Source organism: Eutrema salsugineum, unplaced genomic scaffold (genome assembly GCF_000478725.1).
Source record: "Eutrema salsugineum unplaced genomic scaffold, Eutsalg1_0 scaffold_15, whole genome shotgun sequence".
Lineage (NCBI taxonomy): Eukaryota > Viridiplantae > Streptophyta > Magnoliopsida > Brassicales > Brassicaceae > Eutrema > Eutrema salsugineum.
Genome location: NW_006256867.1, coordinates 1,053,695 through 1,069,705, shown reverse-complemented (window position 1 = coordinate 1,069,705; position 16,011 = coordinate 1,053,695). Strand labels below are relative to the sequence as shown.

The following is a 16,011-nucleotide window of genomic DNA, read 5'->3' as shown; positions in this document are numbered from 1 at the left end:
TAAAATAGAAGATAAAGTAGAAGAAGAAGAAGATAGGAAAGAAAAAAAATTGGATGAATACTTTAAAAGATGAAGAATTAGAGAAAGTAGAAGAATATGAAGATGAAGTAAAAGCCGAAAAACACCAGAAGAATAGGAAGTCAGTGACAACAAAGAAGACGATGGCAATGAAAAAGGAAAAGAAAAAAAAAAAAAGAGAATAATAAAACATTGAAGAAGAAGAAGAAAGAGAATAAAATCTGGAATAGAAGAAAATCAAAAGATGTATGAGAGGAAGAAGAAAAAGATGTGGAGAAGAAGAAGAAGACGTGAAAAAGAAAAACCGGAAAAATAAGAAGTAAGAAAATACATAGAAAATAAAGAACAAAAAATAGGAAAAAAACAAAAAAGAAAACAGAAAAAAAGAAAGAAAGAAGAAAATGATAGAGAAAAAAAATTAAAAGATAAAAAGAGAAAAAGATAAATAATTCATATTAATTATGATTTTAGTTTGTGTTTATTAATTTTATACACTTATTAATATTAATTTTAAGGTATTTAATGTTAAACAATGATTATCATAAATTAGTTTTATTTTAATTTTGTATGTATCAAATTGTTGATTTAATTCTTTTCGATTTCTAACGTAAAATAAAATTTTACGTTTCAATGAAACTCTTCGGCCCGCGCAAGGCGCGGACTAAACACCTAGTAAATAATAAAAACCTATCTTTTTAATGACATGTGGAACACCAATCCCTTTGTGGCTTTCTTCTTTCATTCCTCTTCCTTTACCTAAATATTAACACACATTAACCTATATAGAAATAAGAAATTGGTTTGAAACAATGAATAGAAATATAACAAAAACTTACGTTTAAAAGATTTGTTGAATACAGGCCAAAGTTCCACACAGAGTTCCACACAAATTCGTCAAAGAATTGTAAAATATAATTGTGTTGAGGTTCTTGTTGGAATAAGTTACATAATAGGCAGTGATAGTTATCAAACTACCTATAGATGTGCCCAGTTCATCTCCTGACACAACCAACTGGAGCTACATATGATTACAACTATTTGCGAAGGATGTCATATCTTCTTTTGAGGATTGAATTTTCCACGGGCAAAATTTTCTTTCTTTTAATGAACAAATGAACAAAATAAATACAGCTGATATGTAAATACAGCTTAAAATAAAATGGAAGTGTGCAAACCTTATTCAATTCATTTTTCTCCAGCTTAAAACAAAATGTAGTGTTGATAAGACTCGTTTATTACAGAGGACTAATATGGGAGAAGACGGTTTTGTTTTGGAGTTAGGTATGTACTGAATCTGTTTAAATGTAAGAATAAATTGTTACATAAAGAATATATTTTGCACAAATATAATAAGAAATATTGATGAAGCTGCCTCGCAATATACACAATCTAATAGTCAGGTGTAAGCACATGTCGTGAGGTAAATGTGTAAATCTTACCAGTAATGAGCATAAGTTTACATAACCAAAGTGAAAACGAACATAAATGGAGTGGATTTTTTTTCAAAAAGATAACCTAATTCTGGAACCACATATTTCCAATTTTAGCATTCAAAAAGCATAGACATGAACATAAATAAATAAAAAGTTAATTTTTCGTAGGTTTGTGATTGTGTTGACTATTGAGTGATGCCTATTTGTTCTCAAAACTAATATATCAAGAAAAGGTAGAATGAGGAAAAAGGGAGACAGGATACAAAAAGTGTAAGAAGATGTTGAAGATCCATCATTATCCACTGTGTATTTTGATATATTTTAGTCTTTGAGGTTGCTTGTTTCCTTGGGTAAAATCTAGAGCTAATTATGTCTCAATGTCGTAAGGAGTGTAGAGAAACAGAGACTACTTCTCTGATTTCTTCTATAAATATGCATGACCCGATGTTGAATAAGATAATAAAATATCATTAAATAATGACATAAGACTAGAGTTTTTATGAAACATCAGTACTAGCTAACATGGGAACATAAGACTAGAGTTTTGTGAAACATCACTAAATAATATGGAATTTGATTATCCTAATCATATCATCACTAACCATATGTTTTAACTTTTAACTATCTTTATACTCTATGTGCAGACGTCACTTTATTTCTTTTCATTATCATTCGAAACCACCTGATAAACTAATGTGTCGTTCCACTTAGGGCTGGGCAAAATATCCGTTATATTTGCTTCGATCCATTATCTGTCTTGATTCGATCCGAAAAATCCGAATATCTGTAATTTTATGGAGCAAAGCAAATACTAAAATTCAATATCCGTTAAAAACGGAGCAAATCACAAATACTGAAAAAAAATTAAGACGGATATCCGCTCCGCTTCGGTATAAATATATATGTATATATAGATAAATAATAATTCATATAAAGTGTATAATTATTATATATAAATATAATTTTTGTGAATTTTTTGTTTATATATTTGATTATTATAAATATTAAAACTTAATAAGTTAAGAAAAAAATATTTTTTAAAAGAAAATATTGTCATTGTTAGCTAAATTTTAATTTTTAAAATTTTTATTTTAAATATATTATTATTTAAATATTTTTATAGGGCGGATCGGATATCTGGAAAATATTTAAATTTTTAGCGGATATCCGAAAAACGGATATCCGGATAGTTACGGAACTGATACGGATCGGAAACATGATTATCCGGACGGAACGGAGCGGATCACGGATATCCTCAAAATCCAGGATATCCGCTCCGCGCCCAGCCCTAGACTTCCACTGAATACTAATTTTCTTCTTTAAGATTGACACGCCCTTGAAAATTAACCATTTCACTAGATTTTAATCCCGTGCGTCCGCACGAAAATATTTTATTTTTTATTTCTAATATAAGTTGCATTTATATTTTTTGTTTAGATATAATTTATTTTTTTAAATCAAAAAATTGTTATCATATTTTAATTTTAAACAGTAAAATTTGTATATTAGTAGAATAAGAGCATACGTTAATTAAGTATATATTGATCTAATGTTAATTATAAACTTTGTTATTATGTGAATTTAGATTTACACATAAACAATCTATATATCTATGAATTTGTTAATCCATCCGTTTAGTTGTCTTAAATCATTTTTAATACCTTACATGTTTTGACAAACTAACCCGTATAAGACTATAATTATAATTGTATAACCCTATAAATATTTACTAATATGGAATATTTGGACCAATTGATTATGAAAAAATATAATAAGATATTTATTTACTATTTGTGCTATTAAAAAATGTATATATATATATAAACGGGCTAACCTGTTAGTTTAATTGTCTCAAATCATCTTAATATCTTACATGTTTTAATAAATTAACTCATGGACTTTATATATATATATATAACTCTAATTAGCTCGATCATATTATTGTATAATATAAATATTTATTAATCTCAAATATTTGATATTTTAGACCGATTGTTTATGATAAAATACGATAAAATATTTATTTACTATGCATTTTTATAAAAATATTATTTAAATTTAAAATTTTAAATTAAATCTTTCCTGTATTTAAGAAATTCTAAAGTATAAAAATTATTATCTAAATTTTCGTAATAAAATTCAATTATAATTTCTTTTGAATTTTTTGAATTTAAATTAAATTTAATGCAAATTTTTGTAACTAAATTTAATTAAATTTCTAATAATTTGAAATTTAAATTAAAGATGACCTAGATTTTAGTAAATCTAAAAATATCTAAATTAATAACTAATTTTCGGAAATTAAATATAAAAATAAAATAAAATATTATAAAAAAACTTTGGGAGTGTTTGGATGCAAGCACTAAATGTGCTTCTGTTTTAATAGAATAGATTTATAAGATTAGTTAGTCGGTATATATGCACTGCATTATGAAAGAAGCATCATATAAAGAAAGCATAAACTACAGTAATTGTATTGACGCATTTACTTGTAGTTGTAAGTAAGTCCAATAGCATTTATACAACAAACAATTTAACCACTTTTTAGTAAAAAAATATGTAAGTCTTTCACGAAAAAAGTGTTTAATTTGTAAAATTATAAACATTGGATGTTCTGTTTATATTTCATCAACACGACAACACTTGATATGGAACATGAATGAGCTAAAAGAGTAAAATCTGAAATAGAATAAAACTGTCTAAATTATCCGTCTTCTTTTTCTCATTCAAGTCGTTAGCAGCTTTAACTTGAAACAACCTTTTTTTGTACGAAAACTATGTGATCCTCTCTGAAACGTTAAACTAAACATCCGAATCGGCAAATCTAAAGGGAGCAGCATGTTTTGTCACGGAACCATAAAACAATTACCTCTATAATACTCTATTAGTTTTTAGCCCAAATGAAGTGTAGAATACACTAGTGATATCATCATATTCTCTTAATAAAAACGTACTGAGTGCAGCAGAATAGTGTCTATATACAAGAGGATATATAATCAAACTAATAGAATCAGAACAATAGCCGAGTATATGCTAACAACCAAACATATTGACATATCTTCTATATTAAGAGCCCTTGGGCCTAGAGAGAAGTCTAGGAATGGTGAAAATGCTAAAACTATAGAGAAGATGATATGTAATTCATATAACAAGAGAAGTGGATAAGGATTATCCATGCAAGTGGATAATAATTAGTCTAGAGAGCGTTCTAGAATAAGAATAGCACTTAGCCACTACTAGTATAGATAAAAGTGTTTGGTGGTATTTGTAAAATTTAACCTTGTGAATCATACTAAAGAAATCTTAATCAAAGAGAGAAATCATAAATCGAAGAAAACACTCGTTTATGTTTCTTTATTGAATGTGGAATGATCAATTATAATCTCTAAACTTGTATTTATATTTTCAAAAAATCCAACTCTCAAATCCACTCGATAAAAAAGTATGAATAATCAATTATAATCCTTAAACCTGTATTTATATCCTTAAAAATCTGACTTCTAAATCCACTCGATAAAGAAAATCTTTTATTGAGTCCATTAAAGAAATTGTATCGTGGGGGTGAACCCTACACCCCAAGTGAATCCACGTTTTCCTTCCCGTTATATTCCTCAATTCGCTTTAGCAGAATTTTGTTAATTATTTTTATCACCAGAAATAACAAACCTAAAATTGGATATGCCGAAATCTCACTATAATTATTATAAATTCTCACGAATTATTTTTAAAAACAATTGGAAAACGGAGAAAATAATGGTCTAATTACTTGATTTGATGTTTGTATGTTTAAATGGATACGCGTCATGAAAAGATCTACGTGTTTATGTTTAAGGCATTTGTTTTCACTTCTTAAATATTAAAAGGGTAAACTAATGTGTTAAAAATCTGACACGAATAACTCTATATATGAAGTAGTGTTATAACCCATTTAGTTTTGGTGTCTGATTAGATATCAAAAATCTGATCACGGTTAACAGGCAGATATGATCTAATTATGACTAATTATTATCGAGCCACAAAACCACTTTCTTTTTCTACTGTGATTTGATGGCACACAATCTAATATTTCATATGATTTTATTGAAGTTATTTGTTGATTGTCCTCTTTTTAAGCCAGTAGTCTATATATCAAATAATATGAAAATGAGTTTGAGATTAGCTAGCGATGGCGTTATTATGCGGGTTTAACAGCTAGGGTTAGCCCATATCATATTGTTTATTTTAGAGGTCGAGAATTCTGTGCAACCATGGTAGGCCTAAAAAATCCCTCTAACGATAATGTATCATAATAGATTAGACAAATTATAAATTTGTTTTGGTTAATGTATAACATTATTTTGAGTGTGCATTTTTTAAAAAACAAAATTGTGAATAATTATTTAAGTAAAGAAACGTTTTTGGTGATATTAGAAAGACCTAATGGTAGGAAAATTTGTGTGTTAGGCCTAATGGTAGGAAATTAGGAATGATATTTCAACCTCTAATATGAATTGTTTATTTTAAGTAAATTTTATAAAAATATAAATTTGAAAATTTTAACAAAATAATTACATATAAATATAATTCAAATTCAATTCACAAACATTTTATAATAACTAATTTCACTAAAAATTAGAAACTACCACCTCTAGTTTACTAATAAATCTTCAGTTTATATAAAAATTACAACTTTATCATATTACACTGTATAAAAAATTTCATAAATTTGACTAAGATAGAAAATATATACATAAAAAATTCAAGAAAAAGTAGAAATCTTATGCTGACCAATTAAAAAAATTAGATTTCATATAATTTGGAAACATTTAATTTAAAAATAAAATAAAAATATGCTAAATTGGATATAATTTGTATTATTGTCTTCATAGGGGTAAAGATTTCAGGGGTGATGTATATTCAAAGCCAGTTTTAGTAAAAAATCCAAAATAAACAGAAAGACAACAAAAATGAAATCTATAGTTACCATTTGTGAAGATATATAATCAAATTAATGATTAGGTTTACTGTAATTGTTTAATCCATTTAAAAATTGTAGATACGCTCGTGTCCCCAGAAATTTCGAAAACCCGCCTCTCCACTTTTCTTCTCCCTCTCTCTTTCTCATTTCCCCAAATCTCTCCCTCACTGTCACTTCTTATAAATCTCGGATACATTCACTCTCCCCAAAATATCTCTCTCACCCTAAAATATCTCTCTCTCGCTCTCTCAGATTCCTCTCTCTCTCTCTCTCGATTGATCTGCGAAGATGAATCCCGAAATCCAGGTTCCATGCGACGCCGATGGTTCGTGCATGAGGTGCAAGTCGCTGATTCCACCGGAGGAATGTCTCAACTGCAGCATGTGCGCTACGCCGTGGCACGTGGCTTGTCTCCGATCACCTCCCGAAACCCTAGCTCTTACTCAGTCGTGGGAGTGCCCTGACTGCTGCGGCGTTATGGATCTCGTTCCCGTCTCCGGATTGAAGCCTGACGGTGAGGGTTCGTCTCTCGTTGCAGCGATCCGCGCGATTCAGGCCGATGAGTCACTCACCGAGGCTCAGAAAGCTAAGAAGAGGCAGCAGCTTCTGAGCGGCAAAGCCGATGAGGAGGACGATGACGATGACGATGAGAAAATCGCTGATGGTGATGATGTTTTGGCCGCGATTCGCATCAATATGAACTGTACCATCTGCAAAGACTTGCTTGAAAGGCCTGTCACGGTTCGTTCTCTCTCGACATATAAACTCTCTTGGATCGTTAATCACTAGATGAAATGTCTCTTATGCATGTGATTTCATGTTGTTAGTGTTAATCGATTTCTCTTAGATTTTGTTGAATCTCTCGCTGTTGTTGTTGGATATGTTTATGTTCACTTTATAGATTGAGTAATTTACGCTCATAAACACCTACGATTATTCTGCTAGATACTTCAAACCTAGCATTAATTAGAACTGTTACTTCACTTACCATTTGTGGTGATTGTGTCTTTATTATCCTTCTGCATTTATAGATAAATGACTTTGATTTCTCCCTTTTAATGTTGATTAAGATTGTTATGCACTGTGATATGTTTAAATGACTGTAATTAATGTGCACTTTTGCTGTATTTGACGTTGTCAACTATAGATATTAAGTACGGTATTGCATGTTTTAGATGATTAATGATCAACTACTGCTAATGGCTATTCTTGTACGTGACTTTTGCAGACTCCGTGTGGTCATAATATCTGCTTGAAGTGTTTTGAGAAATGGCTTCGTGATAGGAACGTAACTTGTCCGGATTGCCGTTTCGCGATCCCTAGAAAGATAAGAACTAACCCCAGGATCAACTCTGCGCTTGTGGCGGCCATACGATTGGCCAAAGTTTCCAAAACTGCTTCTGTGGCCAGCACAAGGGTTTATCATCATATAAGCAACCAAGACCGACCTGAGAAAGCATTCACGACTGACCGGGCCAAGAAAACTGGCAAGGCTAATGCTTGTAGTGGCAGGATCTACGTGACAATACCACCGGACCACTTTGGTCCAATTCCAGCTGAGAACGATCCAGTCAGAAACCAAGGTGTTCTGGTTGGAGAAACTTGGGAGGATAGACAAGAGTGCAAGCAGTGGGGAGCTCATAACCCACATGTCTCTGGTATTGCTGGGCAATCAGATTATGGAGCTCAGTCGGTGTGTCTCTCTGGTGGTTACAAGGATGATGAAGACCACGGCGAATGGTTTCTCTACACAGGAAGGTATGTTTTTACTTTACTACTAGCCATTGATGCATTTTGATTCATGCTTTATCTGTCTTTTGCCTTGAACATGTACGAATGTTTCTCTTGCAGTGGAGGGAGAGATTTAAGTGGAAACAAGAGGACGAACAAGAAACAGTCCTTTGACCAGGAGTTTACTAAGTTTAATGAAGCACTACGACTCAGCTGCAAACAGGGCTATCCTGTGCGAGTTGTCAGGTTAGCTGTTATTTGAGAACAATTTCACTGCCCATATTTCCCGATTTAGCAGTGTGGTTTTTGCTTAGTTTTATCTCTCTTTATCGATATCAACTATGCAAAAATCATCTTTAACTCTTTGATTTCTTTCTTCATGCTCACATAGGTCTGACAAGGAGAAACGTTCTGCATATGCCCCTGCTCAAAAAGGAGTGAGATATGATGGGGTCTACAGGATTGAGAAGTGCTGGCGAAAAATCGGAATACAGGTTTGGATATGGCTAACAATCCAAATTGTTCACTTAAGCAGAGCTGGATTTTTTTTTTCCCTCACCTACTCTTCTGTTTTCTTATAGGGCTCTTTTAAGGTCTGTCGTTACCTCTTTGTGAGATGCGACAACGAGCCGGCGCCTTGGACAAGGTTTGTTCTACTTTTTTTCTCATTACAAAACCGCCATTTCCTGTGTTTACTAGTCATCCTAAACTTTGAATTATACTGCAGTGATGAGCATGGTGATCGCCCCAGACCTTTGCCTCATATTCCAGAGCTTGAGAATGCCACTGATCTCTTCGTGAGAAAGGAAAGCCCATCATGGGATTTTGATGTAAGCTTTACTCTTACTTGACTCATAAGAAAGTAACATACTACATAGCTTAGTTACCTAGATCAATTTCCCAATAATAACAAGTGTTTGATATATACATTTACTTGATCAGGAGGCTGATGGTCGTTGGAAGTGGGTGAAGTCTCCACCAGCTAGCAGAAAGGCAGTTAATTCTTTGGATCCTGCAGAGAGGAAGATCATGAAGGGAGCCATAAGGGCTGCAAGAAACAAGACTACCAGGGAGAAACTTCTGAAAGGTCGGTGCACCTATTTCTATGATGTTTAAAAAAAGACCCAAGTTGAATCTGTGCATGGCATATCTAAACTTGTCATTTTGTTTTTATGTTGATACAGAATTCAGCTGCCTAATCTGCCGGAAACTGATGAATCTTCCTGTGACAACTCCTTGCGCTCACAACTTCTGCAAGGCATGCTTGACTGCTAAATTTGCTGGGATATCTCAACTGAGGGAGAGGAGCAGTGGTGGTCGCACACTCCGTGCACAGAAGAACGTTATGAACTGTCCTTCTTGCCCAACCGACATTTCCGACTTTCTCCAGAACCCAGAGGTCTATATCATAATCTCTTCTTCTTCTTCTTCTTCTTCTTCTTCCATTGTTTATGTGTAGTGAGCATCATCCTTAAAAAAACTGTCGAATACTGCATTCAAATCGAATTTCATTGGTAAGCTTTAAAACTGTCGGCATTTGATTCCTTAACGTAGCACAAAACATGATCAAACACTTGATCCTTACCTAAATATGATCGGTACACGTCAACACGTTATATAGCGTGTTGACAAGTATTGATCATGTTTAGATACGGATCGAGAGCTTCATCTGATTTTGTATTGTGACTGTGTAGGAAGAGTTTTATATTATTAAACTCATAATAATTCGGAGTTGATTGACCACATTCGAGTTATACCAATTTGTTGTATAAAGTCCCAGTGTAATTACTTGTGTATATAAAATCTGTGTGATAAACAGGTGAACAGAGAGCTGGCGAGTGTGATAGAGAATCTGAACAAGAAAGTGGAGGAGGAGCCTGTAGCTGAGAAGGAAGAAAGCGGAGAAAGTTCTGGAGGAGGAAACACAGAGTCTGAAGAAGAAGAAGAAGAAACTCAGATTGAAGATGAGCCACCAACTAAAAAGATGAAGCTGGACACAGAAGCAGTTGCACCCATGAAGTTGGACACAGAAGCAGTTGCACCCATGAAGCTGGACACAGAAGCAATTGCACCCATGAAGCTGGACACAGAAGCAGTCGCACCCATGAAGCTGGACACAGAAGCAGTCGCACCCATTGCGACTGTGTGTAATTAAGGTCTTTTATGCAAATCAGTTAATAATACAAGAGTCCTTTCTTATTACAGTAACTCTTAAAAGGAACTCTCTTTTGTGGTTGTAATATTTCGTACGCAAAAACAGTTGTGGGAGTATATTGCGAACGTATTTTGGTCTTTTGTTTTTGAACTCAAAATGTCATCTTAATTCGGGTTATATAAGGTATTTTGGTTATGAAATTTCTATATCTTTTCTTTTTACGTAACAAATTAATTATAATTATCGTTTTGAGAGTTAGCAACTTAGTTGAGCACAAGTAGCAATGTAATCTATACTAGAAATATATAGTAAGATGAAGTTACAACCTCAAGAAAGCATACTAGTCCAGATCCAAATCTTCAAGCATATAATGCGAGTTCGCATGTTTGCTGAAATTGGGGAGAGACTCAGAGAAGTGACAACATGTTACTCTTGTGAGTCATCATATCAACTTCCTCTTGTGATTTGTGAATCGGCCACGATTGGTTTTGTTGCAGTCTTCAAGCGACAAGCGTTTGCTAAGACATATCTCACTAGTCACTAGTTTGAAAGGAGAGTATGGTATCTATGAGAAGTGTAGAATACTAGTTTGAGTTACTATTACGGAGGATGTAACAGTTGCAAACTTGCAATCACCACTGGACAACATAGCATGACTTCCCCGACAAGGATCATGAATAATCAAATATTCGATACAAACATTTGTTATGTTGCATGATAAAGTAATTTCACGTGTAGACTTTTAACTTTTGCGTATGGGGAAGGAGAGGTGCCCAATTTTCATTTATTAATATTTATTTTATATATACACTACTAGTCATCTTCGTTTTTCCCTGCTTTCATTATCTCCTATAATTACAATCGTTTTTCTCTGCTTTTATTTCTCTGCTCTAAACAACGTTTTTGGTAAACTATATATTAGCTTAAGATTTGGTGGAGAAAGGGACAAAGGGTTAAAATGAGAGGTCAACATTCTTTCAACTTGTTCTTCTTCTTGTTTATGTTTCTTTCTTATATAATTCCATGTCGTCTCAAGATATTCTTACCCGTCTCAAGCAACCAGACGACATGGGATTATAGTAGAAAGAAGCATAAAAAAGAAGAGAACAAGTTGACATAAGGTTGAGCTCTCATCTTAAGCTTACCAAAAACGGTGAGCTCGCATTTTATAATTCTTGGTCGGTAGAGACAGAGTGCTCATGTGTCATGGACACATCTTTCGTGTGAAACAAGTAACTGTTAATAAGTTTATGAAACAAGTGATTTACATGGCAGTGTCAAGACAGATCGAACATGTCATCTCTAACGATACAAGGACAGGATGTCATATAATACAGTTGTTTTCACATAATAAAAACAAATTTTGATATATTTTCGAAAAACACGAAAAATAATTCAGGTAGATTAAAAAAAAGGTCGGCTAGTGAAAGACTTAAATAACTACAATAATTTGTTACTCTCGCTAAATTAGAAGCAAAAAGGAAATATCACAAACACGGATACATAGACCTAAAAAAAAAAATTTCATGAATTGGACTAAAAACAACTGAAACCTGTATAAAGAATCTTGAACCCTTCGTTATTTTTTCACAAGCAAACTACTAAGAACACATCTCGATATAATACCGTAGAAATCTAGTCGTTGTAATGACGAATCCTCCTCCTCCTTCTCTTCCTCTTGCTCTGTTCCATAAGCCATCATCTCCGTCGTTTTCTTCTGTTCCAGACGAAATAATTGCTAATTGCTTAGCCCGTATCTCCAAATCTCACTACCGTTCCCTCAGCTCAGTCTCCAAGAGCTTCAACTCTCTCCTCTCTTCTCCAGAGATCTACGCGGCTCGATCCCATCCCGGATTGGAGCGACAGAGCCTCACCTCTATATATGTCTATGGTTACCAAGCGACACCCATCATCGCTGGTTCAATCTCATGAATCCTGATCAAGCCCTAATCAGCAACGGCTGTGAGATTAAGAGTGGGTTGAGCTTAGTACCGGTAAAACTAAAACTCTCTTCCTCTTATGCTTATGCTCGATCAAACGCAACCATTGTAGACGTCGGTTCCGAAATATACCGAATCGGCGGAAGCTAAGGAGGACAAGCGTTCCAGATCCGTTCGTGTGTTTGATTGTCGGAGCCACACTCTGCGTCGTGCTCCTAAGATGACGGTGGCAAGGAAAGGCGCCAAGTCTTGTTTCTTAGACGGGAAGATATATGTGATTGGAGGATGCAAGAAGAGAGAGGAACCCATGAGTTGGGGTGAGGTTTTCGACATAAAGACTCAGACTTGGAAGCTATTGCCTAGCCCTAGTGGTCATGGATTCCATCCGAAACACCAAGTTGTAGTTTTTGGAGCAAGGCTATACGTTGTCACCAAGCAGAACAAGTATGCCTATGATCCCAAGGAAAGAAGATGGCTTTTAGAGATGGGGTTTGGTGGGTCTAGAACGTCTAGTATCAGGTAATAGACCTTGGTGCGTTATACAAAATGCATTGTTTAGTCATTATTGCGGTGAGTTTTGGTGTTATGAATTGAGCCGTGGGAGAGTGGTTAATGGTTGAGGGTTTGGGATCTGTACACGAAGCGTGCTGATAAGTACCGTACGATTCAATTAGTAAACCATGGTGGGAAACTGGTAATTATATGGCACGAGTGGATTGACATTGTATGGAGGCAGAATGATGGGTTTGAGCGTCGTCTTGGCATCAAAGGAAAAAGAACTTGTTGTTTGGTGATTAGGTTAGAGAAGCGTCTGAGTTCTTCTGGATCGGAGGAGGTTTGGGGGGAGATTGAACGGTTGAATGTTGTTGTGCCTACAGTCCCCAGCTCATACGATGTCTTGAGCTGTCTATCCGTCTCGCTTTAATTATCTTCGAATGTGGAAAATCATGAAATGTGGAAAATCATATCTTGCTTTCAAGTAGAGATAGAGATTAAAAAAAAACTGTATATAACACATTGATCAGATCAGACGGATAATTAAATTAAATTTTGTGATATTATTCTCGCTTTCACTTTCTCTTTAGTGGAATTATCATTCACTTTTTGTAATGCTCTTCTCTTTTCTCTGAGATCTAGTTGTAAGTTGTTTAGGTTTGTTTTTCCTCTCTCGCTTAGTCCGATTTCTGATTCTATATTTTGAATTTATTAGGTTTTGTCTGTCTTCTGTTTTGGTTTCTTTGTTACATCTCAGGATTCCTTCTTTAGTTATCTGTGGTTAGAAGGTCCTAAATATCAACTTTATTTTTTTGGATATAAAGAAGTTAAAAAATTATAGCTGGCCATTATCGTTAAACGAGTGGTGGAGGTTAATAGTTTAGGGTTTAGGGTTCTGAGAATCTTTAGAACTCATGTCCAACGAGGACGTGTCACGAGGCATATTCTATGCACTTCCAGATTGGCTTAAGCAGCATTATCTAAAACGAAAGACAAAAAGCCTGCAATTTGCCAGAAAAAGAAAGTCCTTAGGACATCTCCAACCATGATATCCATGGTTGGGATTCATAGCAATTGTTTATTAGTTTTATTGCTTATTGAAAAAGGAGTCATCTCCACTTTAAAAATGGCCTCCATCAATAAACTTATATTTGAGTATCAATTGAATATAATAATAATATAATTTATAAAAAAAAAATTCATTTTTTTTCAAAATTAACATTACATAATTAAAATTACATAAAAACAACATTAGAATACAAATACAATACATGAAGCACCTAGAAAACATTAGAATACACAAACATTTAAAAAATACTGAAATATGAAATCTTAAAGGAAATAACAAAATACAATACATGAGGAGATATGTGTTCGACGACTCAAAAAAAATTTCAACTCCAAATGAAAAAACGAAACACTTTACCCCTATCTCCTCCACACAACAGCCAATGAGAATTCGCCACTTGTCTAATCATACCCAAGTGAGAGGGGTTCAATAAACTCACTCTACTCATACCGTCTCATTCGATTTGGGCTTAATAAATAATTAAAAAACGAGACCACACAAAACGGGCCCACTTATGAAACCCTCTTGAACCTCCGTTGGAGGTGGCCTTAGAGCACCTGTATTCATGATTTCTTTTGGGTTTCAACCCAACAAATAATAATAAACAATTGGGTCAGAAGGGATTTGGGTTTAAAACGTCTCAGCCCAACGAGATTTCTGAGACAGCTCATATGTGTCTCACGGCGACGCGTGGCATCATCTGAGTGGCTCGTGTGAATTTTTTTTGGGCAGATCTGCGAAATGAGCTTTATTTTCTCCAAACAAAAATTTCGTGTTCCTTCGAAGCGACTACGGCGATTGAGACCGCCGTGGTCCTTCACCGCCTCGTCTTCACCGCCGTGGTCCTTCGCCGTCTCGTCTTCACCGCCGTGGTCCTTCACCGTCTCGTCTTCCTCCTTCCTTGGTCGTGTCGTCTTCCTCCTTCCTTCGCCGTGTCAGAGCCATCCTTTCCCGGTAAATCTTCTTCTCTCCGCCGTGTCAGAACCTTTTAGTTTTGATCGATTCGTTTTCCGTGTCATGAGATCATTGTTCGATGTTTGTGTTTACAAGTTTTGATTACAAGTTTTTATCGATTGTGGTTTGCGAGATGTTTGATATTTTCAAATACTTTTGCATGTGTGAAAACCGGTTGCATGTGTGTGTGGAAGAAGGATCAGAATTGGGCAAGAACGGTTTCAGACAATCACATCCCTGGTGAGTTCGTTTATTGATTATCTTTGTTTGAGTTAGATAGATTGAGTTAGATTGGGCAAGAATGAGTTAGATAGATTGCTTGGTTCATCTTTGTTTGATCTGTTCAGATTGGTAGAAGAAACATTAATGGTTTTTTATCTGATTATTTCGTTCATTGCTTTGTTGATTTTCTGTGATGGTTTTCCTTCTGATTTGGTGAGTAGTTCATTAAATTTAGGTAGTTGAGGAGTTCATTAAGAGGTTGATGGTATTGTTCTGAAGTAAACTAGTAAATATAAACTGAAGTAAACTAAAACTTAATGGTAACTGATGAATTGATGGTGATAGAGATATCAGCCAACTGCAAAAGTGTATTCAATTACACTTTTGATAATGAAAAGTAACAAAACAATTAACAAAACATAGAAAAGTTAGGTAGCCATTCAGTGATGAATTCTGCTTTATAATGGAAACATCTATAATCGGACATAACTTCTGTGGAAGAAGAAACCAAACCGTAGTAAAATGGATATGGATTTTACCATTCCATTGTCATCATCTCAAAACTTCACTGATCTCTTGTCTCAACAAGGGATCAACACTCCAAACATCAACACTCCAAACATCTTCTCCCAACCACAATCACCTTTACCTGAGACATCTAAAGATGCAGTAGTCAAGCACAGATGGACTATCCCTGAAGAAAAGATCCTCATATGTGCTTGGTTACACACATCTAAAGATGCCATTGTTGGGAATGAGCAGGGAGGAGGGAGGTTCTGGGATAGAGTTGCTAGTTTCTACGCTAGTAGTCGTACTGTGGCCGGTCTTCCAATCAGGGAGGCCAATACTTGCAAGCAGAAGTGGTGCAAAATCAATGAGATGGTGTCCAAGTTTGCTGGATGCATGGACGCTGCTGAAAGGGCTAGAAAGAGTGGCCAGAATGATGATGATGTGATCCAGTTTGCTCACCAACTGTATTTCCAGGACCAGAAGATGAAGTTTACCTTGGATCATGCTTGGAGACTGCTGAGAAATGA

General features: G+C 34.6%; 2 protein-coding genes and 1 pseudogene across 2 annotated transcripts; all 3 read left to right on the top strand.

Moving 5' to 3' along the window:
* Positions 1–6,672: 6,672 nt before the first annotated feature.
* Positions 6,673–10,400, top strand: LOC18021725 (E3 ubiquitin-protein ligase ORTHRUS 2). Its single transcript, XM_006404648.2, has 9 exons — positions 6,673–7,149; positions 7,637–8,166; positions 8,260–8,385; positions 8,531–8,633; positions 8,721–8,785; positions 8,867–8,969; positions 9,082–9,226; positions 9,324–9,538; positions 9,959–10,400. The coding sequence occupies exons 1-9, from the start codon at positions 6,697–6,699 to the stop codon at positions 10,292–10,294; spliced, it is 2,076 nt and encodes a 691-aa protein (XP_006404711.1). The 5' UTR covers positions 6,673–6,696; the 3' UTR covers positions 10,295–10,400.
* Positions 10,401–11,941: 1,541 nt separating this feature from the next.
* On the top strand, positions 11,942–13,159 carry LOC18021724 (annotated as a pseudogene).
* Positions 13,160–15,496: 2,337 nt separating this feature from the next.
* Positions 15,497–16,011, top strand: LOC112088193 (glutathione S-transferase T3-like). Its single transcript, XM_024158480.1, has 2 exons — positions 15,497–15,905; positions 15,959–16,011. Exons 1-2 carry the CDS (start codon positions 15,497–15,499, stop codon positions 16,009–16,011), a joined length of 462 nt encoding a protein of 153 aa, XP_024014248.1.

What these genes read in the sequence shown, in the direction of transcription:
- LOC112088193 (XM_024158480.1), top strand. Translation starts at nt 15,497, where the DNA reads ATGGATATGGATTTTACCATTCCATTGTCATCATCTCAAAACTTCACT. An exon ending in TGCTGAAAGGGCTAGAAAGA is followed by an intron (nt 15,906 to 15,958) that starts GTGGCCAGAATG and finishes CTGTATTTCCAG; the next exon opens with GACCAGAAGATGAAGTTTAC.
- LOC18021725 (XM_006404648.2), top strand. Translation starts at nt 6,697, where the DNA reads ATGAATCCCGAAATCCAGGTTCCATGCGACGCCGATGGTTCGTGCATG. An exon ending in GGCGAAAAATCGGAATACAG is followed by an intron (nt 8,634 to 8,720) that starts GTTTGGATATGG and finishes GTTTTCTTATAG; the next exon opens with GGCTCTTTTAAGGTCTGTCG. An exon ending in GCCCATCATGGGATTTTGAT is followed by an intron (nt 8,970 to 9,081) that starts GTAAGCTTTACT and finishes TTACTTGATCAG; the next exon opens with GAGGCTGATGGTCGTTGGAA.